This window comes from Panulirus ornatus, chromosome 11, assembly GCF_036320965.1.
Source record: "Panulirus ornatus isolate Po-2019 chromosome 11, ASM3632096v1, whole genome shotgun sequence".
In the NCBI taxonomy this organism is placed as follows: domain Eukaryota; kingdom Metazoa; phylum Arthropoda; class Malacostraca; order Decapoda; family Palinuridae; genus Panulirus; species Panulirus ornatus.
In genome coordinates, this window is record NC_092234.1 from 43478032 (window position 1) to 43505162 (window position 27131).

General features: G+C 44.4%; 1 protein-coding gene across 1 annotated transcript in view; it reads left to right on the forward strand.

Annotated features, from left to right (window-relative positions):
* The window catches only part of Gat (GABA transporter), a 103019-nt gene that overhangs the window by 63636 nt on the left and 12252 nt on the right, over window positions 1–27131 (forward strand). Inside the window, exons 3-8 of the mRNA XM_071666852.1 lie at window positions 708–839; window positions 7702–7803; window positions 12237–12423; window positions 13518–13650; window positions 19883–20017; window positions 22983–23086. Coding sequence (XP_071522953.1) covers window positions 708–839; window positions 7702–7803; window positions 12237–12423; window positions 13518–13650; window positions 19883–20017; window positions 22983–23086 — 793 coding nt within the window. The remainder of the gene's footprint in view (window positions 1–707; window positions 840–7701; window positions 7804–12236; window positions 12424–13517; window positions 13651–19882; window positions 20018–22982; window positions 23087–27131) is intronic.

Consider the following 27131-nt stretch of genomic DNA (forward strand, 5'->3'; position numbering starts at 1 on the left):
GCTGTACGATAACCCATCCTCCTGTTTACGTTGATAACAAGGCAGCTGTACGATAACTTCATTCTAGCGGTACGATAACCTAATCCTTGACTACGATAGCAAACCAGAGTGTGAGTCTTTTAGATATCCTTTCAGACGATATTGATCTTGACCCGATGATTTAAGCTTCCAAATACGCTACTTTAAGCCCAGGAGTACAATAATTTAATCTGTGTAAGTCGAGGAGTACACTAATTTTGATCAGCGTACGATACTTTAAGCTGAGGGATACGATAATTTTAATCAGTGTACGATACTTTGAGACCAGGAGTACGATGATACAATCAGTGTACGATACTTTAAGGCCAGGAGTACGATGATACAATCAGTGTACGATACTTTAAGGCCAGGAGTACGATGATACAGTCAGTGTACGATACTTTAAGGCCAGGAGTACGATGATACGATCAGTGTACGATACTCTAAGCCGAGGAGTACGATAATTTGAATCAGCGTACGATACTTTAAGCCGAGGAGTACGATCATTTTAATCAACGTGCGATACTTTAAGTCTAGAAGTACGATAATTTTAACCCGCATACGATACTTTTTACACCAGGAGTACAATAATTTCAATCAGCGTACGATACATGAACGCCAGAAGCACGATGATTTAAAAGCATCATCTTCGTACGTTCTGACCACCACTTTTGATTTCCCTCCTTCAGGAGCCTTCCTGATCCCGTACCTGCTGACGGTGATCTGCGCAGGCGTGCCCACCTTCTTCCTGGAGGTCTCCATGGGCCAGTTCCTGGGCACGGGCGGCCTTACTGTCTGGCGCATCACACCCATATTTAAAGGTAAGTCCTCCACATCCCATTTTCTTCCAAGGTAAACCCAGCCGTAACTATGCTATATTGGCTGTTGTCATTTATTGATAATAAATACTTTATTTTTCACATGAAATTAAATTTGTCTTGTACATTTGCCATAATATAGCAAATAAAAAATAAATTTTAGTGATAGAAAAGAAAATTTAGTGATTTAAAATTTTTGGGGGACAGATTTCCAATATTTTTAACTAGTTTTTGTTGATCTAACTCGACCAGCTTGTCTCAATTTGGGTTTTAATTTTAGAATCTTTATTTGTGTAGACGTATGTAAACAAAGCATTTTACTGATAGCATGAGTGAAGCGTCCATGACCACGGATGGGTTGAGGCGAGTATATATATATATATATATATATATATATATATATATATATATATATATATATATATATATATATATATTTCTTTCTTTCTTTCAAACTATTCGCCATTTCCCGCATTAGCGAGGTAGCGTTAAGAACAGAGGACTGGGCCTTTGAGGGAATACCGTCACCTGGCCCAATTCTCTGTTCCTTCTTTTGGAAAATTAAAAAAAAACGAGAGGGGAGGATTTCCAGCCCCCCGCTCCCTCCCCTTTTAGTCGCCTTCTACGACACGCAGGGAACACGTGGGAAGCATTCTTTCTCCCCCATCCCCAGGGATAATATATATATATATATATATATATATATATATATATATATATATATATATATATATATATATATATTTTTTTTTTTTTCTTTTTTTGCTTTGTCGCTGTCTCCCGCGTTTGCGAGGTAGCGCAAGGAAACAGACGAAAGAAATGGCCCAACCCACCCCCATACACATGTATATACATACGTCCACACACGCAAATATACATACCTACACAGCTTTCCATGGTTTACCCCAGTCGCTTCACATGCCTTGATTCACTCCACTGACAGCACGTCAACCCCGGTATACCACATCGCTCCAATTCACTCTATTCCTTGCCCTCCTTTCACCCTCCTGCATGTTCAGGCCCCGATCACACAAAATCTTTTTCACTCCATCTTTCCACCTCCAACTTGGTCTCCCTCTTCTCCTCGTTCCCTCCACCTCCGACACATATATTCTCTTGGTCAATCTTTCCTCACTCATTCTCTCCATGTGCCCGAACCATTTCAAAACACCCTCTTCTGCTCTCTCAACCACGCTCTTTTTATTTCTACACATCTTTCTTACCCTTACGTTACTTACTCGATCAAACCACCTCACACCACACATTGTCCTCAAACATCTCATTTCCAGCACATCCATCCTCCTGTGCACAACTCTATCCATAGCCCACGCCTCGCAACCATACAACATTGTTGGAACCACTATTCCTTCAAACATACCCATTTTTGCTTTCCGAGATAATGTTCTCGACTTCCACACATTCTTCAAGGCTCCCAGAATTTTCGCCCCCTCCCCCACCCTATGATCCACTTCCGCTTCCATGGTTCCATCCGCTGCCAGATCCACTCCCAGATATCTAAAACACTTCACTTCCTCCAGTTTTTCTCCATTCAAACTCACCTCCCAATTGACTTGACCCTCAACCCTACTGTACCTAATAACCTTGCTCTTATTCACATTTACTCTTAACTTTCTTCTTTCACACACTTTACCAAACTCAGTCACCAGCTTCTGCAGTTTCTCACATGAATCAGCCACCAGCGCTGTATCATCAGCGAACAACAACTGACACTTCCCAAGCTCTCTCATCCCCAACAGACTTCATACTTGCCCCTCTTTCCAAAACTCTTGCATTCACCTCCCTAACAACCCCATCCATAAACAAATTAAACAACCATGGAGACATCACACACCCCTGCCGCAAACCTACATTCACTTTGTCGCTGTCTCCAGCGTTAGCGAGGTAGCGCAAGGAAACAGACGAAAGAATGGCCCAACTCACCCATATACTCATGTATACACACACACACACACACACACACACACACACACACATATATATATATATATATATATATATATATATATATATATATATATATATATATATATATATATATAGTACGTGAATGACGTCTCAAAACCTGTCTTGCCTATACTTTAGATATAGAACAATTTACATTAGTCTATCATATTTTTCCTTCTTTCTTTCATTAGTCCAGCAGTTATATACATCCAAGAGATGGTTATAATTAAGCAACTTTGCCAATAAATTACATTTTATTCAAGTGATATGAACGAGCATGTATACATAAACATTCACATAGTATATCAATTCACATAGACATGTATGCAAGGCCAGGTATTACATAAAGAAAACGGGATGCAGGAAAAAAATATATATACATATCAGGAGCTGTGAAAGTATATATATATATATATATATATATATATATATATATATATATATATATATATATATATATATATATATAAGACAGGATCGTGTGAAAGGTCTAGTGAAGGCCTGGCTAGCATTATGAAAACGACCGTGTGTTGCCAACAACATATTGGAACCTTTAGCACCCGACGCCAGGCGGGATACGAACCTACGTCCTCACGGCCCGCTCAACCAACCCAACCTCATTCCCAATATGGCGTTTAAAAATAGAACCTGGAGAGCGACCATTTTTTCTTTTTTTTCGCTTTTTTTTTTTCCCTCCCACCGACCCATTCACCGTGGCATTATTTCCCCTGGCGTTATACATCAGTACACACTGATACACACGTATTAGATACAAAAAGGCTAGACATTTTTTTTAAATGCCTTTTTTAAATGCTTTTTTTTAAATGTTTTTTTTAAATGCTTTTTTGATTGCATTTTAAATGCTTTTTTATATTTTTTTAAATGCTTCAAGGAGATATAAGGTCTGGTCGTCGAAATGTAAGATGAAATGGACGAAATATATTGAAAGCGAGGGAAAACAAATGGACATTTTTGTGAAATTTTATTTTTTTTCACTATTTTGTTACATGTAATTTTTCACACCTTTTGGATTTTTCTTTTTCGTTCGCTAAGTTTTGTAGTTATAACTGACATTATTTTTATGCATTATTTTTCATTCTTTAGGTACAGTACTTATGAATATTTGAGATATATTTTTTTGTCTTATTTATCATATTGTTGTCTGATGCATTTGCTCCTCATATGTTCCTTAGCTGAACACGAGACAATGATAGAAAAAAAGATTCAGTATCATTCAACTTTTCTTTTAATATCGGGTGATCCACGTAAGATAATATATCCTGCTTTATTGGTATTGACAGACTATATTATAGGAGCCTTCTGCTGTACTATCCTGTTTCCATCTATAGTGGTGGGTGGGGGAGGAGCCTTCTGCTGTACTGTCCTGTCTCCATCTATAGTGGTGGGTGGGGGAGGAGCCTTCTGCTGTACTATCCTGTTTCCATCTATAGTGGTGGGTGGGGGAGGAGCCTTCTGCTGTACTGTCCTGTCTCCATCTATAGTGGTGGGTGGGGGAGGAGCCTTCTGCTGTACTATCCTGTCTCCATCTATAGTGGTGGGTGGGGGAGGAACCTTCTGCTGTACTATCCTGTCTCCATCTATAGTGGTGGGTGGGGGAGGAGCCTTCTGCTTTGCTATCCTGTCTCCATCTATAGTGATGGGTGGGGGAGGAGCCTTCTGCTGTACTGTCCTGTCTCCATCTATAGTGGTGGGTGGGGGAGGAGGAGCCTTCTGCTGTACTGTCCTGTCTCCATCTATAGTGGTGGGTGGGGGAGGAGGAGCCTTCTGCTGTACTGTCCTGTCTCCATCTATAGTGGTGGGTGGGGGAGGAGCCTTCTGCTGTACTGTCCTGTCTCCATCTATAGTGGTGGGTGGGGGAGGAGGAGCCTTCTGCTGTACTGTCCTGTCTCCATCTATAGTGGTGGGTGGGGAGGAGCCTTCTGCTGTACTGTACTGTCTCCATCTATAGTGGTGGGTGGGGGAGGAGCCTTCTGCTGTACTGTCCTGTCTCCATCTATAGTGGTGGGTGGGGGAGGAGGAGCCTTCTGCTGTACTGTCCTGTCTCCATCTATAGTGGTGGGTGGGGGAGGAGCCTTCTGCTGTACTGTCCTGTCTCCATCTATAGTGGTGGGTGGGGGAGGAGCCTTCTGCTGTACTGTCCTGTCTCCATCTATAGTGGTGGGTGGGGGAGGAGGAGCCTTCTGCTGTACTGTCCTGTCTCCATCTATAGTGGTGGGTGGGGGAGGAGCCTTCTGCTGTACTATCCTGTCTCCATCTATAGTGGTGGGTGGGGGAGGAGGAGCCTTCTGCTGTACTGTCCTGTCTCCATCTATAGTGGTGGGTGGGGGAGGAGGAGCCTTCTGCTGTACTGTCCTGTCTCCATCTATAGTGGTGGGTGGTGAGGGAGGAGCCTTCTGCTGTACTGTCCTGTCTCCATCTATAGTGGTGGGTGGGGGAGGAGCCTTCTGCTGTACTGTCCTGTCTCCATCTATAGTGATGGGTGGGGGAGGAGCCTTCTGCTGTACTGTCCTGTCTCCATCTATAGTGGTGGGTGGGGGAGGAGCCTTCTGCTGTGCTATCCTGTCTCCATCTATAGTGGTGGGTGGGGGAGGAGCCTTCTGCTGTACTATCCTGTCTCCATCTATATTGGTGGGTGGGGGAGGAGCCTTCTGCTGTACTATCCTGTCTCCATCTATATTGGTGGGTGGGGGAGGAGCCTTCTGCTGTACTATCCTGTCTCCATCTATAGTGGTGGGTGGGGGAGGTGCCTTCTGCTTTGCTATCCTGTCTCCATCTGTATGGATTAGGAATTTAGGACACTATTACTGTCTTCCAGCAGATAACGTGGTCATAGACCATCAGGTCTTCTCTTACCTTTCCTTCCCATGTACTGTCCTCCAGCAGATTACCTGGTCTGGGACTATCACACACTTTGGTACCTGGCTTTTACATGTAATCCCATGTACATGGCCCCCATGTACCCCCATGTACATGACCTCTATGTACTCCCATGTACATGACCCCCATATATCACCTTGCACACCTTTGACTCTCATGTACAATGTGGACTTCTATGTACATTGTGAGTCCCCATGTACACAGTAGATCCCCATGTACTGCCATGAACCCTGTGGATTCCCCACGTACACTACGGAATCCCATGGACACTTTACTCCCACCTAAAGATGCTGGAGCGCTGAGACCAGATGGAGGATATAGAAGGCAGTGTGAGGGAGTCTCCCCACGTAGATAGAGGCCGGGGCTGGATGGGTTTTTAGCACCTTCTCCTTCACTCCTATTAAGGGGATGAGTGAGATGGAAGGCTGGAGACCCCACCTGCAACCCCCTCACCCTCCCCTTCCCCTCCCCTCCCCTCCCCTCCCCTTCCCTCCCCTTCCCTCCCCCACATCACTCTCTACAGTAGGGGGAAAAAAAAAAGAGTGAGGAGGGAATTTCTGTGTGAACCCCAGAGGTGAAGGTAGGCCTATCTCTGGGGGGGTGATGTGGGTGCCCAAAGTGGCAGGAGGATCAATACACGTCCCCCTCCCCCCCCCTTCTCCCAGTACCATACACGTCCACGTCCCCCTTCCCAGTACCATACACGTCCCCTCCTCCCATACCGTCCACGTCCCCTTCCGAGAGGCATACACGTCCCCCTTCCCCGTACCATACACGTCCCCCTCCCCGTGCAGTACACGTCCCCCTCCCAGAGCCATACACGTCCCCCTTCCCCGTACCGTACACGTCCACGTCCCCCTCCCAGTACCATACACGTCCCCCCTCCCATTACCATACACGTCCCCCTCCCCGTGCTGTACACGTCCCCCTTCCATTCCTCTACACGTCCCCCTCCCAGTTCCGTACACGTCTGCACTACCACTACCGTACACGTCCCCTTCCCACTACTGTACACGCCCCCCTTCCCAGTACCGTACACGTCCCCTTCCCAGTACTGTACACGTCCCCCTTCCCGTACCGCACACGTCCTCATCCCAGACCACACCACTGTTGTCCACGACCATTAAAGGGTCAGGTCAGATGGTGGCAGTCCGTCGTACCAGAGTCTCGTACCGTCGTGTCAAGGGTCGAACAGTCGTGTCAAGGGTCGTACCGCCGTGCCAAGGGTCCGTACCGTCGTGTCAAGGGTCGCACTGCCGTGTCAAGGGTCGTACCGTCGTGTCAAGGGTCGAACAGTCGTGTCAAGGGTCGTACCGCCGTGTCAAGGGTCGTACCGTCGTGTCAAGGGTCGTACCATCGTGTCAAGGGTCGTACCGTCGTGTCAAGGGTCGTACCGTCGTGTCAAGGGTCGTACCACAATGGTAATTACCGCACGTTAGTGTGTGGTTGACGACGACGACGACGACCTCCCTCCCCTCCTCCCATGCACTACCGTGGTCCAGTGCAGGTGGCGTGGGCGCGAGACGTGTCCCCTGGCCCAGCACGTCTCGTGCCCTGAGAAGCCAACAGCTTCGTCACGAACCATCCAAACCTCCGTTGTGCTGTGGTAGCCTCCGTTGTATATATATATATATATATATATATATATATATATATATATATATATATATATATATATATATATATATATATATATATATCCCTGGGGATAGGGGAGAAAGAATTCTTCCCACGTATTCCCTGCGTGTCGTAGAAGGCGACTAAAAAGGGGAGGGAGCTGATTGGGGCTGGAAATCCTCCCCTCTCATTCTTAATCTTCCAAAAGAAGGAGCAGAGAAGGGGGCCAAGTGAGGATATTCCCTCTAAATTATAAGTCCTCTGCTCTTAACGCTACCTCGCCAACGCGGCAAATGGCGAATATGTATTAAAAGAAATATATATATATATATATACATTATAATGTATATATATATAAACATTATAATGTCTTTTCTCTCTACAGGCGTAGGTTATGGCGCAGCTGTAATGTCAGTATGGTTGAACATCTACTACATCGTGGTGTTGTGCTGGGCCATCTTCTACTTCTTCATGTCCTTGACCACTCGTAAGTCATGCGCCCTTACAACCCCGTCATGAACTGGCCCGCTACCCCTTGTGTCATGCGCCCTTACAACCCCTCATGAACAGACCCTACCCCCGTTGTTACTGTTACTACACCCTACCCCCGTTGTTACTGTTACTACACCCTACCCCCGTTGTTACTGTTACTACACCCTACCCCCGTTGTTACTGTTACTACACCCTACCCCCGTTGTTACTGTTACTACACCCTACCCCCGTTGTTACTGTTACTACACCCTACCCCCGTTGTTACTGTTACGACACCCTACCCCCGTTGCTACTGTTACGACACCCCCACTCTCCTCTGCTACTGTTACGACCCCCCCCCCCGCCCTTACTGTTACTACCAACCCCCCCTTGACTCTGTTACTACACCCCCCCCCTGCTACTTTTACTACCCCCCCAACCCCCCTCCTGCTACTGTTACTACCCCTCCCCCACCCCCCTTTTACTGTTACTACCACACATCCCGTTGCTACTGTTACTACATAACCCCCCCTCCCTCCTCCATAGGTCATGCACGGACGCCCTGTTCTCCTTTTCTTCAGCTTATAACTTTGCACGCTTAGCGTTCCCTACCTCAACTTACTGATCTGATACTAAGCTTAAAGCTTTGCACGCTTAACGACCTCCCATTCCCTAGTTTCATTGATTTTTCGACTAAGCTTAAACCTCTGCACGCTTAGTGACCTCCCAACCCCAGCTTAACTGGTTATTCCGCATAGCTTAAAACTTTGCACGCTTAGTGACTCAACCAAACTGTTTTCTTATACTTCTGCTTAAGTTTAAAACTGCACGCAACCTTAAACGTACTAATTCTTCTAATAAGCTTAAAACTTTGCCCTCATCCAGCTTAACGTAATCCTCTACTAAGCTTAAAACTTTTGACGAACTGTCGCATAATATGAATATATATTTTCTGTAGTTTCTTGTATAGTTTAACGTATTAATATATATATATATATATATATATATATATATATATATATATATATATATATATATATATATATATATATATATATATATATATTTCCCTACTGGGACGTATTTTGAATAGTTTTTTACGTAGAAGATCTTGTACAATATCTTCATTCAATATCTGTTGTCATGTCTTAGCCATATATCTGTCCATCTTATTATTATTATTATTATTATTAAAATTAATTTTCTCATATAATTTATCATTCTTTTTCCACACCTTTTTCCCTCATTTGCATATTGCTGTGTGATGCATAATGGTGCTTTCTTATCTGTCCCTTCGTCCCTCATGAAAAAAAGACGTGAGGTGTGAGTGGTACAGTGGCAGCTCATTGTATGATTACTTTTAATTGTAATTTGTAATTACTCTTAAATGTAATTTGTAATTACTCTTAATTGTAATTACTTGGTGGCTAATGACCTGTCTACTTCCCTGAACTGACTAGACAGACTTACGTCATGTTATTTCAGCTGTCGCTTGTTGATCTGAGGTGTGTTACGGCAGGTGTTACGAAGGTGTTACGAGTGTAGAAGGAGTGATACGGGGGAAGAGTGAATGTTATGTTGTGTGAGTGTTACGGCTGTAGAGTGAATGTTACGGCTGTGGAGTGAATGTTACGGCTGTAGAGTGAGTGTTACGACTGTAGAGTGAATGTTACGGCTGTGGAGTGAATGTTACGGTTGCAGAGTGAGTGTTACGACTGTAGAGTGAGTGTTACGGCTGTAGAGTGAGTGTTACGGTTGTAGAGTGAATGTTACGACTGTAGAGTGAATGTTACGGTTGTAGAGTGAGTGTTACGACCAGCAGGCATCGCTTATTCTAACGATTTTCCGTTTGTATTTTTTTCTTTACGACTCGTACCCCCTTGAACACGACGATACGACCACGGAGCACGACGGTACGACCCAATGGGCACGTCGGTACGATCTCAAGGGGCACGACGGTACGACCCTTGGGTACGCAGGTCGTGCCGAAAAGGCGAGGTCAAGGGTCATACGCGTCATGCTCACGGGTCGTACCGGCGCGTGTTTTGGGGTCGTACCGGGGTGTTCAAGGGGTCGTGCCCATCCTACAGGACGACCCTGACCATCTCGACGTATACAGACGACCCAGTACGACCAACATGGCCGGATGAATGACAAGCTTTGACTACGACCATCTCTACCACAGCTACCACCACCTCACCACTACAAGCCACACCCTTCCTCCACCACACCACCACAAGCCACCCCACTCCACCACACCACCACAAGCCACGCCCTCCCTCCACCACACCACCACAAGCCACACCCTCCCTCCACCACACCACCACAAGCCACGCCCTCCCTCCACCACAAGCCACCCCACTCCACCACACCACCACAAGCCACCCCACTCCACCACACCACCACAAGCCACCCCACTCCACCACACCACCACAAGCCACCCCACTCCACCACACCACCACAAGCCCCCCTCCACCACACCACCACAAGCCACCCCACTCCACCACACCGCCCCTCCAGCCAGACCACAACACACACACCCCTCACCCCAGACCCCACACAACCACAGGAATCACCACTGCTGTACTACTGGTCGACTCCCACAAGCACACCCTAGCCGTTTGCTTTTTGTAATCCCCCCCCCCACCCCAATCTTCCCATTACAAGGAATTGGGCCGCTTCTTTCATCTCTTCTTTCCCGCTGTCTTCACTGGCTTCATCACTGCTTTCAGTGGAATCAGGACGTGAGTACAATGACTCATCTCTCGTTAACACACTCTGAAATTAATCCTTATTTTCCTTTTCAAACTCATTATTCAAGGTACATGTAATCATACATATATATGTATACCTATGTTCAAGATACATGTAATTATACATATGTATGTATACCATTATTCAAGGTACATGTAATTATACATATATATGTATACCTATGCTGCTTGATAAAGATTATTGTTGCTGTATTTTGATTACATTTGTTGCATTTAGATTACATTTGCTGTATTTAGATTACATTTGCTGTATTTAGATTACATTTGCTGTATTTAGATTACATAGACAATGTATGAATATCTAAAGATTACATTTGCTGTTTAAATGACACAGACGATGTTTGGATATATTTAAAGATTACATTTGCTGTAGTTAAATGACATAGACAATGTTTGGATAAAGATTACATTTGCTGTATCTAGATTACATAATGTTTGATTATTCAGTGAATTGATGAAACTGTCGTTTGCAATTATTATGTTTAACCCTTCTCACTCCCCATCTGTAATTTTAAGAATTTATGTCCACCACAAATCCCATGATATATCACTGTCCCCATAATATATCTGTCTCCCCATCATATATCACTGCCCCCATAATATATATGTCTCCCCCATGATATATCACTGCCCCCCATAATATATGTTTCCCTCATATCACTGTCCCCATAATATATCTGTCTCCCCCATGATATATCACTGTCCCCATAATATATCTGTCTCCCCCATGATATATCACTGTCCCCATAATATATCTGTCTCCCCCATGATATATCACTGTCCCCATAATATATATGTCTCCCCCATGATATATCACTGTCCCCATAATATATCTGTCTCCCCCATGATATATCACTGTCCCCATAATATATCTGTCTCCCCCATGATATATCACTGTCCCCATAATATATATGTCTCCCCCATGATATATCACTGTCCCCATAATATATCTGTCTCCCCCATGATATATCACTGTCCCCATAATATATCTGTCTCCCCCATGATATATCACTGTCCCCATAATATATCTGTCTCCCCATGATATATCACTGCCCCCATAATATATATGTCTCCCCCATGATATATCACTGCCCCCCATAATATATGTCTCCCCATGATATATCAGTTCCCCATGATATATCACTACCCCATGATATATCACTGCCTCATAATATATCAGCCCCATGATATATCACTCCCCATGATATACCACTCTCCCCCATCCCTCACCACTCATCACCCATCTCTCCCTTCCACACTCCCATCATTCATGAGGTCAACCATACCCGTATCCTTGGGTTCAACCCATTTTCTTATCTCCCCCTTCCCCCTCCCCCATTTCTTGGCTTTGATGGTGACCCATGACGAATGGGGGGGGATGGAGGAAGGGTACTTCCTGATCCATCCTACACACCTTGTACACCACCCCCAATATCCCCCATCCCTCATCATGAACACAACACCCGTTGTTACCCACCCATACCTTGCCACACACCCATCCCCCATAATTACTTCTCAACCCGTCCCATCCAATAGGCGCCCCATTTAACACCACACCCCTCCCCATTATATAATAAAAGCCACGGATTAACACACGCAAACCCCTTTCTTTCTCTCCCCCATCCACCCACCCTCCCTTTCTCCCCTCTTTTCCCCCCCCCCCCCAACCCACCAGAGCTGCCATGGGGGTCGTGCGATAACTGGTGGAACACGGAGACGTGCGTGTCGCCCTACGCGCGCGGTTCCCTCCAGTGCTGGGACGAGGTGTACAACTCGACCGCCAACGGGACGTACTGCAAAGTGGGCAACATGAGCCGGGTCCACGTCATGAACATTACCGACCCAGTCAAGGAATTCTGGGAGTTAGTTTTACTGGTTTTCGTACACTCCCTCCCTCTCTCTCACCCTCTCTTTCTCTCTCGTTATATTCCTATATCTGTCTCGTTATCTTCATATATCTGTTCTTATATCTATTAGTGAAGTCAGTTGGTAATTGTTTATATGGGTTAGGTCGGCTATAAGCCAAGGGCGTGGACGATGGTGGGGGATTACTCTCCCTCCCTCACTCTCTCTCTCTCTTTCTCTCTCGTTATATTCCTATATCTGTCTCGTTATCTTCATATATCTGTTCTTATATCTATTAGTGAAGTCAGTTGGTAATTGTTTATATGGGTTAGGTCGGCTATAAGCCAAGGGCGTGGGCGATGATGGGGGATTACTCTCCCTCCACACTCTTTCTCCCTCTCTCTTTCTCTCGTTATATTCCTATATCTGTCTCGTTATCTTCATATATCTGTTCTTATATCCATTAGTGAAGTCAGTTGGTAATTGTTTATATGGGTTAGGTCGGCTATAAGCCAGGGGCGTGGACGATGGTGGGGGATTAAGATTAAAGTGGGAGTGGAGAAGGTATAGGCAGGCAGGCGCGCTGAGCGCAATGTACTATGTTTAGCAAGCTTAAGCTTTTTACCTACTCCTCCCCCCCTCCTCCCCAAGCTTAAGCTTTTTACCCCCTCCCTCCCCAGTGTGAGGAAGGGGGAGTACAAGCTTATCTTTCCATTCATCGAGAATATCTTTCACTAAACCCCCCCTTCCTCCCTCCCTCTCCAGCCAGCTTAGCTTAAAATAAGATAGGGATTATCCCCCCCTCCAGCTAGCCAGCTTAGAATATAAACAAAAGGGGGGGGGGGGGGATTTTCAAGCTAAGCTTCGCCAGGATTATCTGAAGCATCATCACCTTACGACTATCTAACGACCCATCAGTAATATAGAAATAGATAAGAATTTCTTTGAATTATTTTAATATCTATTTTTCATCCTCGAGGTGTGTCCCCCCTCTCCCGCCACCAACACAACAGAAAACGGTGGCTGAAGTGTTTTGTTTTCTCTTCCCCTCCTTCCCTCCACTCTCCCTCCACTCCCTCCCTCCACTCCACTCCCTCCCTCCCCCAAACAGAAAACGGGCGCTGCAGATTTCGGAGGGCATTGATCATCCGGGCTCCATCCGGTGGGAGTTGGCCCTCACCCTCCTGCTGGCCTGGATCCTCTGCTACTTCTGCATCTGGAAGGGGGTCAAATGGACTGGAAAGGTGGGTTTCCCTTCCTCCCTCCGAGAGAGAGAGAGAGAGAGAGAGAGAGAGAGAGAGAGAGAGAGAGAGAGAGAGAGAGCCGGGTTACCGTTGTGTGTGTGTGTGTGTGTGTGTGTGTGTGGCTCGGTGATGCAATTTTTTTTCTTTTTGAGATTTTAGATTCCATAGGCTATGGGGGTTAAGGGGGTTAAGGGGGTTAGGGGGTTCAGTACGCTGTAGTAGTGTCATGCACGAGTTTTGTGAGGGTTACGTGTTGGGTGGGTGTGCATGACGGGCTAGTGTGGTGGGTGGGTGTGCATGACGGGCTAGTGTGGTGGGTGTGTGTGCATGACGGGCTAGTGTGGTGGGTGGGTGTGCATGACGGGCTAGTGTGGTGGGTGTGTGTGCATGACGGGCTAGTGTGGTGGGTGTGTGTGCATGACGGGCTAGTGTGGGTGGGTGGGTGTGCATGACGGGCTAGTGTGGTGGGTGTGTGTGCATGACGGGCTAGTGTGGTGGGTGTGTGTGCATGACGGGCTAGTGTGGTGGGTAGCTGTGCATGACGGGCTAGTGTGGTGGGTAGGTGTGCATGACGGGTTAGTGTGGGTGGGTGGGTGTGCATGACGGGCTAGTGTGGGTGGGTGGGTGTGCATGACGGGCTAGTGTGGTGGGTAGGTGTGCATGACGGGCTAGTGTGGTGGGTAGGTGTGCATGACGGGCTAGTGTGGTGCGTGTGTGTGCATGACGGGCTAGCGTGGTGGGTGTGTGTGCATGACGGGCTAGTGTGGTGGGTGGGTGTGCATGACGGGCTAGTGTGGTGGGTGTGTGTGCATGACGGGCTAGTGTGGTGGGTGGGTGTGCATGACGGGCTAGTGTGGTGGGTAGGTGTGCATGACGGGTTAGTGTGGGTGGATGTGTCTGCATGACGGGCTAGTGTGGTGGGTGGGTGTGCATGACGGGCTAGTGTGGTGCGTGTGTGTGCATGACGGGCTAGTGTGGTGGGTAGGTGTGCATGACGGGCTAGTGTGGTGGGTAGGTGTGCATGACGGGCTAGTGTGGTGGGTAGGTGTGCATGACGGGCTAGTGTGGTGGGTGGGTGTGCATGACGGGCTAGTGTGGTGGGTGGGTGTGCATGACGGGCTAGTGTGGTGGGTGGGTGTGCATGACGGGCTAGTGTGGTGGGCAGGTGTGCATGACGGGTTAGTGTGGGTGGATGTGTGTGCATGACGGGCTAGTGTGGTGGGTGGGTGTGCATGACGGGCTAGTGTGGTGGGTAGGTGTGCATGACGGGCTAGTGTGGGTGGGTGGGTGTGCATGACGGGCTAGTGTGGGTGGGTGGGTGTGCATGACGGGCTAGTGTGGTGGGTGGGTGTGCATGACGGGCTAGTGTGGTGGGTGTGTGTGCATGACGGGCTAGTGTGGTGGGTGGGTGTGCATGACGGGCTAGTGTGGTGGGTGGGTGTGCATGACGGGCTAGTGTGGTGGGTAGGTGTGCATGACGGGCTAGTGTGGTGGGTAGGTGTGCATGACGGGCTAGTGTGGTGGGTAGATGTGCATGACGGGCTAGTGTGGTGGGTAGGTGTGCATGACGGGCTAGTGTGGTGGGTGGGTGTGCATGACGGGCTAGTGTGGTGGGTATCTGTGCATGACGGGCTAGTGTGGTGGGTGTGTGTGCATGACGGGCTAGTGTGGTGGGTGTGTGTGCATGACGGGCTAGTGTGGTGGGTGGGTGTGCATGACGGGCTAGTGTGGTGGGTGGTTGTGCATGACGGGCTAGTGTGGTGGGTAGGTGTGCATGACGGGCTAGTGTGGTGGGTAGGTGTGCATGACGGGCTAGTGTGGTGGGTGGGTGTGCATGACGGGCTAGTGTGGTGGGTGTGTGTGCATGACGGGCTAGTGTGGTGGGTGTGTGTGCATGACGGGCTAGTGTGGTGGGTGGGTGTGCACGACGGGCTAGTGTGGTGGGTGTGTGTGCATGACGGGCTAGTGTGGTGGATGGGTGTGTGTGCATGACGGGCTAGTGTGGTGGGTGGGTGGGTGTGCATGACGGGCTAGTGTGGTGGGTAGGTGTGCATGACGGGCTAGGGTCAGGCCTGGCAGTGCAAGGGAGGTGTGTGTGTGTGTGTGTGTGTGTGTGTGTGCATGGCAGTGCATGACGAATGTCATACATGCATGACAAAGGTGAGATTTGAAGTGTTTACATCAGCTGGTGTCTCGTGTGTTGGGGGGGGCACAAGTCTATCGATTTGCTTTACAACACCCCCTTCCCCCTTCCCCTCCCTTTTTACAACACCCCCTTCCCCCTTCCCCTCCCCTTCCCCTCCCTTCCCCTTCCACTTCCCCTCCCCTTTCCCCTTCCCTCTCCCTTCCCTCCGCCCTACACTCACTACACTGAGGGCACACACTGCCACAGCTACACTGACACGTCCAGTGTGTGAACCTGCCTCAGTGTGTGTGTGTGTCCCAGGATCCGGGCCGTACACGAGCCCACTCACGGTTTCCAGGATCCGTGCCGTACACAACCCACTCACGGTTCCCAGGATCCGGGCCGTACACAAGCCCACTCACGGTTCCCAGGATCCGGGTCGTACACAAGCCCACTCACGGTTCCCAGGATCCGTGCCGTACACAGCCCACTCACGGTTCCCAGGATCCGTGCCGTACACAACCCACTCACGGTTCCCAGGATCCGTGCCGTACACAACCCACTCACGGTTCCCAGGATCCGGGCCGTACACAAGCCCACTCACGGTTCCCAGGATCCGTGCCGTACACAACCCACTCACGGTTCCCAGGATCCGGGTCGTACACAACCCACTCACGGTTCCCAGGATCCGGGCCGTACACAAGCCCACTCACGGTTCCCAGGATCCGTGCCGTACATACCCCACTCACGGTTCCCAGGATCCGGGCCGTACACAAGCCCACTCACGGTTCCCAGGATCCGGGCCGTACACAAGCCCACTCACGGTTCCCAGGATCCGTGCCGTACATACCCCACTCACGGTTCCCAGGATCCGGGCCGTACACAAGCCCACTCACGGTTCCCAGGATCCGGGCCGTACACAACCCACTCACGGTTCCCAGGATCCGTGCCGTACATACCCCACTCACGGTTCCCAGGATCCGGGCCGTACACAAGCCCACTCACGGTTCCCAGGATCCGTGCCGTACATACCCCACTCACGGTTCCCAGGATCCGGGCCGTACACAGCCCACTCACGGTTCCCAGGATCCGGGCCGTACACAAGCCCACTCACGGTTCCCAGGATCCGGGCCGTACACAAGCCCACTCACGGTTCCCCAGTGTTGCATGGCTCGTCCTCAGTGTTGTACAAAGATGTGTTCCCGGTTGTTCGTGCGTGTGATGTGTTATATGTTGTTGTTGTGGGGGGGATGTGTTGTGGAGGCATGACGTGTGTGGGGGTAACTGTGGTCCAAATGTGAAGGCTTATGTGAATGAAGTGGGTGGGTTATGTGAAGGCTTGCGTGCATGAAGTAGGTGGATCATGTGAAGGTTTATGTGAATGAAGTGGGTGGGTTATGTGAAGGCTTATGTGAATGAAGTGGGTGGGTTATGTGGATGCTTATGTGAATGAAAGGGTGGGTTATGTGAAGGCTTATGTAAATAGAGTGGGTGGGTTATGTGGATACTTATGTGAATGAGGTGGGTGGGTTATGTGGATGCTTATGTGAATGAAGTGGGTGGGTTATGTGGATGCTTATGTGAATGAAGTGGGTGGGTTATGTGAAGGCTTATGTGAATGAAGTGGGTGGGTTATGTGGATGCTTATGTGAATGAAGTGAGTGGGTTATGTGGATGCTTATGTGAATGAAGCGGGTGGATTACGTGAAGGCTTGTGTGAATGAAGTGGGTGGGTTATGTGGATGCTTACGTGAATGCAATGGGTGGGTTATGTGAAGGCTTATGTGAATGAAGTGGGTTGTATATGTGATAGAGGTATTGTGTCCGTGTTCAGTGGGTGATTGTGGCCATCTGTTCTCCCTACCTCCCCCCCCCCATCATCTCCCCCTCACACACACGGGGGGCCCATCTTTGTCATCCCCCCCATCACACACGGGAGATATCTTTTACAGTCTCACAGCACACGGGATCCACCTGTTCCACTCCCTCCCACACACGGGGGGCCCACCTGTTCCACTTCCCCTCACACATGCACACGGGGCCCACCTGTTCCACCCTCCCCCCCCACACGCACACGGGACCCACCTGTTCCACTCTCCCCCCCACCACACACACGCACACGGGGTCCACCTGTTCCACTCTCCCCCCCCCCCACACGCACATGGGACCCACCTATTCCACTCTCCCCCCCACACACGCACACGGGACCCACCTGTTCCACTCTCCCCCCCCCCCCACTCACACACGCACACGGGGTCCACCTGTTGCATCATTCCACCCCACACAAAAGAAATCACCTGTTCCACTCCCCCCTCCCCCCCTACACACACACGGCATCCACCTGTTCCACCTCCCCTCCACCAGCTGTGTATATATAACACGTCATATAACATCAGATACGCATATATAACATGTGATGTAACACCAGATACGCATACATAACAGGTGATATAACACCAGATACGCATGCATAACAGGTGATATAACTCCAGATACGCATGCATAACAGGTGATATAACACCAGATACGCATATATAACAGGTGTTATAACACCAGATACGCATACATAACAGGTGATATAACACCAGATACGCATATATAACGTGATATAACACCAGATACGCATGCATAACAGGTGTTATAACACCAGATACGCATATATAACAGGTGATATAACACCAGATACGCATACATAACAGGTGATATAACACCAGATACGCATGCATAACAGGTGATATAACACCAGATACGCATATATAAGGTGATATAACACCAGATACGTATACATAACAGGTGACATAACACCAGATACGCATATATAACAGGTGTTAGAACACCACATACGCATATATAACGTGATATAACACCAGATACGCATGCATAACAGGTGTTATAACACCAGATACGCATACATAACAGGTGATATAACACCAGATACGCATGCATAACAGGTGATATAACACCAGATACGCATATATAACGTGATATAACACCAGATACGCATATATAACAGGTGGTATAACACTAGATACGCATATATAACAGGTGTTATAACACCAAATACGTATATATAACAGGTGTTATAACACCAGATACGCATATATAACGTGATATAACACCAGATCCGCATATATAACAGGTGGTATAACACTAGATACGCATATATAATAGGTGGTATAACACTAGATACGCATATATAATAGGTGATATAACACCAGATACGCATACATAACAGGATATAACACCAGATACGTATATATTACATGTGATATAACACCAGATACGCATATATAACAGGTGATATAACACCAGATACGCATATATAACATGTGATATAACACCAGGTACGCATACATAACAGGATATAACACCAGATACGTATATATAACATGTGATATAACACTAGATACGCATATATAACAGGTGGTATAACACTAGATACGCATATATAATAGGTGATAGAACACCAGATACGCATATATAACAGGTGATATAACACCAGATACGCATACATAACATGTGATATAACACCAGGTACGCATACATAACAGGATATAACACCAGATACGTATATAAAACATGTGATATAACACCAGATACGCATATATAACAGGTGATATAACACCAGATAGGCATATATAACAGGTGATATAACACCAGATACGCATACATAACAGGATATAACACCAGATACGCAAACATTACAGGATATAACACCAGATACGCATATATAACAGGTGATATAACACCAGGTACGCATACATAACAGGATATAACACCAGATACGTATATAAAACATGTGATATAACACCAGATACGCATATATAACAGGTGATATAACACCAGATAGGCATATATAACAGGTGATATAACACCAGATACGCATACATAACAGGATATAACACCAGATACGCAAACATTACAGGATATAACACCAGATACGCATATATAACAGGTGATATAACACCAGGTACGCATACATAACAGGATATAACACCAGATACGTATATAAAACATGTGATATAACACCAGATACGCATATATAACAGGTGATATAACACCAGATACTCATATATAACATATGATATAACAGTTGGTGTTCTGCAGGTGGTGTATTTCACGGCGCTGTTCCCGTACCTGCTGATGTTCATCTTGTTCATCCGTGGCGTCACCCTGCCCGGCGCCATGACCGGCATCCGGTATTATCTTATCCCGGACGTGGAGAAGCTCAAAGATATCACGGTAAGGTGCACGGCTATCTTGCTCTCCTGGGTCGATGATATCACGGTAAGGTGCACGGTTATCTTGCTCTCCTGGGTCGATGATATCACGGTAAGGTGCACGGTTATCTTGCTCTCCTGGGTCGATGATATCACGGTAAGGTGCACGGTTATCTTGCTCTCCTGGGTCGATGATATCACGGTAAGGTGCACGGTTATCTTGCTCTCCTGGGTCGATGATATCACGGTAAGGTGCACGGTTATCTTGCTCTCCTGGGTCGATGATATCACGGTAAGGTGCACGGTTATCTTGCTCTCCTGGGTCGATGATATCACGGTAAGGTGCACGGTTATCTTGCTCTCCTGGGTCGATGATATCACGGTAAGGTGCACGGCTATCTTGCTCTCCTGGGTCGATGATATCACGGTAAGGTGCACGGTTATCTTGCTCTCCTGGGTCGATGATATCACGGTAAGGTGCACGGCTATCTTGCTCTCCTGGGTCGATGATATCACGGTAAGGTGCACGGTTATCTTGCTCTCCTGGGTCGATGATATCACGGTAAGGTGCACGGTTATCTTGCTCTCCTGGGTCGATGATATCACGGTAAGGTGCACGGTTATCTTGCTCTCCTGGGTCGATGATATCACGTCCTGGAGTTCAAATCCCAGCAACGCTTGGCTATCTTATTGATATCTTGTTCAGTGGTTCAGTGATATCGCGTTGTGGGGTCAAGCCCAGCAGCATTTGGCTATCTTATTGATATCTTGTTCAGTAGTTCAGTGATATCACGTTGTGGGGTCAACCCCCAGGGTTTGGCTATCTTACCCAGTTAGCAAGATAACACGGTGATAAGCCATGCCCAGGGTTTGGCTATCTTACCCAGTTAGCAAGATAACACGGTGATAAGCTATGCCCAGGGTTTGGCTATCTTACCCAGTTAGCAAGATAACACGGTGATAAGCCATGCCCAGGGTTTGGCTATCTTACCCAGTTAGCAAGATAACACGGTAATAAGCCATGCCCAGGGTTTGGCTATCTTACCCAGTTAGCAAGATAACACGGTGATAAGTTATGCCCAGGGATTGGATATCTTACCTAATTAGCAAGATAACACGGTGATAAACCATGCCCAGGGTTTGGATATCTTACCCAGTTAGCAAGATAACACGGTGATAAGCCATGCCCAGGGTTTGGCTATCTTACTCCATTATATGACGTGAAGGCCTGTGATATCTTGTTATTTGGTTCCGTGGATTTTATTAAGTTAATCTTATCTCAATTTAATGTTAAATATGTACTGTAAACTTCCATATTGTTGTAAATTAACGTTATCATGTTAATTATACCTTGACCTAATGTATGTTAATGTGGATTTAGTATGTCATATACATTTATCTTAGTTGGATATATATATATATATATATATATATATATATATATATATATATATATATATATGTATATATATATATATATATATATATATATATATATATATATATATATATATATATATATATATATATATATGTATGTATATATATATATATATATATATATATATATATATATATATATATATATATATATATATATATATATATATATATATTGACCATGATGGACATTACACAATTGTACATTACTGATTTGAGTACTTCATTGTAACACAGTCTGATACGTCCTGATTATAACGAACTCTTAAAGAAAACGTACAACGAACTCTTAAAGAAAACGTACCAGGAATATGTACCGCTTGTACATACCACGTCATGATCAGCTAAATTTATAGTTTTAGCCTTTGTATAGCTGTCATGTTCGTGGCGGTGGGAGCTAGATAGCTGTATGTGCACTCCTGTCTTATATATATATGTAAGGCAAGATGATATACGTCAGTAATATACAGTATGGATTATATTGATGGAAGATATGACATGTTTCTTAGCTGGTGAGGGATCTTTGATGAATTTTTTCCCACTCATAGATAGCTGGGTTTTAACCCCCAACCACCCACACCCCACACACACACACACACACACACCCACACCCACACCCACACACACACACACACACACCCACACACACACACACACACACACACACACACACACACACACACATCTAAATGACCAGTCCCTCATTACGTTTTCGCTCGACGCTTTTGTGCCTTTGGTATAAGATCAAACTCTGGCTTATTGTGAACACAGTGGAAAAAAAGGAGAAAAACTCCATAGCGTGAAATCCAAACATCAGGCTGTGTTGATGGTGATAGAATTCAAATCTGAAAACTTTGTGTTGAAGGTTAAGAGAATTCAAATCTTAAATATTATTTTTCTCTGCTCTTAAATACATGATGTTAATTCTTTGTGTTGCTGTTAGCTACATGAAGTTAATTCTTTGTGTTGCTATTAACTGCAGTAAGTTCATTCTTTGTGTTGCTGTTAACTACATGAAGTTAATTCTTTGTGTTGCTATTAACTGCAGTAAGTTCATTCTTTGTGTTGCTGTTAACTACATAAAGTTAATTCTTTGTGTTGCTATTAACTGCAGTAAGTTCATTCTTTGTGTTGCTGTTAACTACAAATGAAGTTAAATCTTTGTGTTGTTAACTACATGAAGTTAATTCTTTGTATTGTTCTTAACTACATGAAGTTAAACCTTTGTGTTGTTAACTTCATGAAGTTAAATCTTTGTGTTGTTAACTACATGAAGTTAATTCTTTGTATTGCTATTAACTACATGAAGTTAATACTTTGTATTGCTCATAACTACATGAAGTTAAATCTTTGTGTTCATAACTACATGAAGTTAATTCTTTGTGTTCATAACTACATGAAGTTAATTCTTTGTGTTGTTGTTCACTACATGAAGTTAAATCTTTGTGTTGTTATTCACTACATGATGTTAATTGTGTTTCTACTTTCCCCTCCGTCGTCGTTGCCTTCTGCGTGTGTGTGTGTGTGTGTGTGTGTGCGCCACACAGGTGTGGGTGGAGGCTGTATCTCAAGTGTTCTGGTCGTACGCCCTGGTGCTGGGCTCCCTAATCGCCCTGGGCTCTTACAACAAGTTTAATAACAACTGCTACAGGTGAGTCCAACTGCTGCTTCCCTGTTGTGTTGTGAGTGGGGTTGTGGGAGGAGGGACTGGCAGCGGGGTTTGTGGGAGAGCAAGGAGGACTTGGAGTGGGAGTGTGGGGGAGGGACTTGGAGTGGGAGCGGGAGAAGAAATATTAATCACCTTCATTACAACACATTAATGAGAGGAGAAATATTAATCACCTTAATTACAACACATTAATGAGAGGAGAAATATTAATCACCTTCATAACAACACATTAACGATATGAGAAATATTAATCACCTTCATAACAACACATTAATGATATGAGAAATATTAATCACCTTCATAACAACACATTAATGATATGAGAAACATTAATCACCTTCATAACAACACATTAATGATATGAGAAATATTAATCACCTTCATAACAACACATTAATGATATGAGAAATATTAATCACCTTCATAACAACACATTAATGATATGAGAAACATTAATCACCTTCATAACAACACATTAATGAGGAGAAATATTAATCACCTTCATAACAACACATTAATGAGAGGAGAAACATTAATCATCCTCATAACAACACATTAATGAAAGGAGAAACATTAATCACCTTCATAACAACACATAAATGAAAGGAGAAACATTAATCATCTTCATAACAACACATTAATGAAAGGAGAAACATTAATCACCTTCATAACAACACATTAATGAGAGGAGAAACATTAAGCATCCTCATAACAACACATTAATGAAAGGAGAAACATTAATCATCCTCATAACAACACATTAATGAAAGGAGAAACATTAATCATCTTCATAACAACACATTAATGAGAGGAGAAATATTAATCACCTTCATAACAACACATTAATGAGAGGAGAAATATTAATCACCTTCATAACAACACATTAATGAAAGGAGAAACATTAATCACCTTCATAACAACACATTAATGATATGAGAAATATTAATCACCTTCATAACAACACATTAATGAAAGGAGAAACATTAATCATCCTCATAACAACACATTAATGAAAGGAGAAACATTGATCACCTTCATAACAACACATTAATGAAAGGAGAAACATTAATCATCCTCATAACAACACATTAATGAAAGGAGAAACATTGATCACCTTCATAACAACACATTAATGAAAGGAGAAACATTAATCATCCTCATAACAACACATTAATGAAAGGAGAAACATTAATCATCCTCATAACAACACATTAATGAGAGGAGAAACATTAATCACCTTCATAACAAGTTACTAATGAATTTGTAACTAAATCATTATGAGGGTTGATACTGCACTCAGTGTGCCATACACTTGTTACCACAACTGTAAGAACACGAATTGTTTATATAATGATAATGATAATAATAATAATGATGATAATAATAATAATAATAGTAATGATAATGATCATTGTTATTATTATTATGATTATTATTATTATTATTGTTATCATAATAATGATGACAATAATGATAATAATTATGATAGTTATAATAATAATAATAATAATAATAATAATAATAATAATAATAATAATGATAATAATAATAATAATAATAATAATAATGATAATAATAATGATGATGATAATAATGATAGTAATAGAATGGATTATAATGATAATGATCATGATAATTGTATTGATGATAATAATGATAATATTAATGATAATAATAATAATAATATTAATAATAATAATGATAATGATAATAATAATAATAATAATAATAATAATAATAATAATAATAATAATAATAATAATTATTATTATTATTATTATTATTATTATTATTATAATAATAATAGAAGCTTTATTTACCAAGAAAGTCATATATATTGGAATGACAATTTGGCTTGGTGTATAGTATTACATTACATGGATAACTTATGTCAAAATTAATAAAAACAAAATAAAACGTTCGCCATACGAACAACGTTGTCATAAAAAACGTTGTCATAAAAACGTTATAAAAACGTTTCATAAAAAAGTTATCGAAAAAACGTTGTCATAAAAAATGTCATAAAAAACTTTGTCATAAAAACGTCATAAAAAAGTTGTCAGAAAAAACGTTATCACAAAAAACGTTGTCATAAGAAATGTCATAAAAACGTCATAAAAACGTTGTCATGAACAAACCTAATAATACTAGAACAGAATAGAACATGAGACGTAAGGGTAGAACAGGATAGAACATGAGACGTAAGGGTAGAACAGAATAGAACATGAGACGTAAGAGTAGTACAGGATAGAACATGAGACGTAAGAGTAAAACAGGATAGAACATGAGACGTAAGGGTAGAACAGGATAGAACATGAGACGTAAGGGTAGAAAAGGATAGAACATGAGACGTAAGAGTAGAAAAGGATAGAACATGAGACGTAAGGGTAAAACAGGATAGAACATGAGATGTAAGGGTAGAACAGGATAGAACATGAGACCTAAAAGTAGAATATGATAGAACATGAGACGTAAGGGTAGAAAAGGATAGAACATGAGACGTAAGGGTAGAAAAGGATAGAACATGAGACGTAAGAGTAGAAAAGGATAGAACATGAGACGTAAGGGTAAAACAGGATAGAACATGAGACGTAAGGGTAGAACAGGATAGAACATGAGACGTAAAAGTAGAACAGGATAGAACATGAGACGTAAGGGTAGAACAGGATAGAACATGAGACGTAAGAGTAGTACAGGATAGAACATGAGACGTAAGAGTAAAACAGGATAGAACATGAGACGTAAGGGTAGAACAGGATAGAACATGAGACGTAAGGGTAGAAAAGGATAGAACATGAGACGTAAGAGTAGAAAAGGATAGAACATGAGACGTAAGGGTAAAACAGGATAGAACATGAGACGTAAGGGTAGAACAGGATAGAACATGAGACCTAAAAGTAGAATATGATAGAACATGAGACGTAAGGGTAGAAAAGGATAGAACATGAGACGTAAGGGTAGAAAAGGATAGAACATGAGACGTAAGAGTAGAAAAGGATAGAACATGAGATGTAAGGGTAAAACAGGATAGAACATGAGACGTTAGGGTAGAACAGGATAGAACATGAGACGTAAAAGTAGAACAGGATAGAACATGAGACGTAAGGGTAGAACAGGATAGAACATGAGACGTAAGGGTAGAACAGGATAGAACATGAGACGTAAGGGTAGAACAGGACAGAACATGAGACGTAAGGGTAGAACAGGATAGAACATGAGACGTAAGGGTAGAACAGGATAGAACATGAGACGTAAGGGTAGAACAGGATAGAACATGAGACGTAAGGGTAGAACAGGATAGAACATGAGACGTAAGGGTAGAACAGGATAGAACATGAGACGTAAGGGTAGAACAGGATAGAACATGAGACGTAAGGGTAGAACAGGATAGAACATGAGACGTGAAGAACAACAGGAAGATATGTATTTCCACCCTAAACTAAATTTCTCCCACGTTGTCTGGGCTGAGTGTTATGCAGCCACCCACCATCTCCCTACTGCTGTGGGTAACCAAGATGCCTCTGTGTTTCATAATACTGGTTGTTGTATCCACAGTTGCTGTAATACATTATAACTTCCTTCCCCTAGCTGTAGTACATTATAACTCCCTTCCCCTAGCTGTAGTACATTATTACTTCGTTCCCCTATCTGTAGTACATTATTGCTTCCTTCGCCTAGCTGTAGTAGATTATAACTTCCTTCCCCTAGCTGTAGTACATTATAACTTCCTTCCCCTAGCTGTAGTACATTATTACTTCCTTCCCCTAGCTGTAGTACATTATAACTTCCTTCCCCTAGCTGTGGTACATTATAACTTCCTTCCCCTAGCTGTAGTACATTATAACTTCCTTCCCCTAGCTGTAGTACATTATTACTTCGTTCCCCTAGCTGTAGTACATTATAACTTCGTTCCCCTAGCTGTAGTACATTATAACTTCCTTCCCCTAGCTGTAGTACATTATAAGTACATTGTCGCTGTAGTACATCAGCCACGCGCGCTCGCTTTATATCCCCCCCCCCCCCCCCC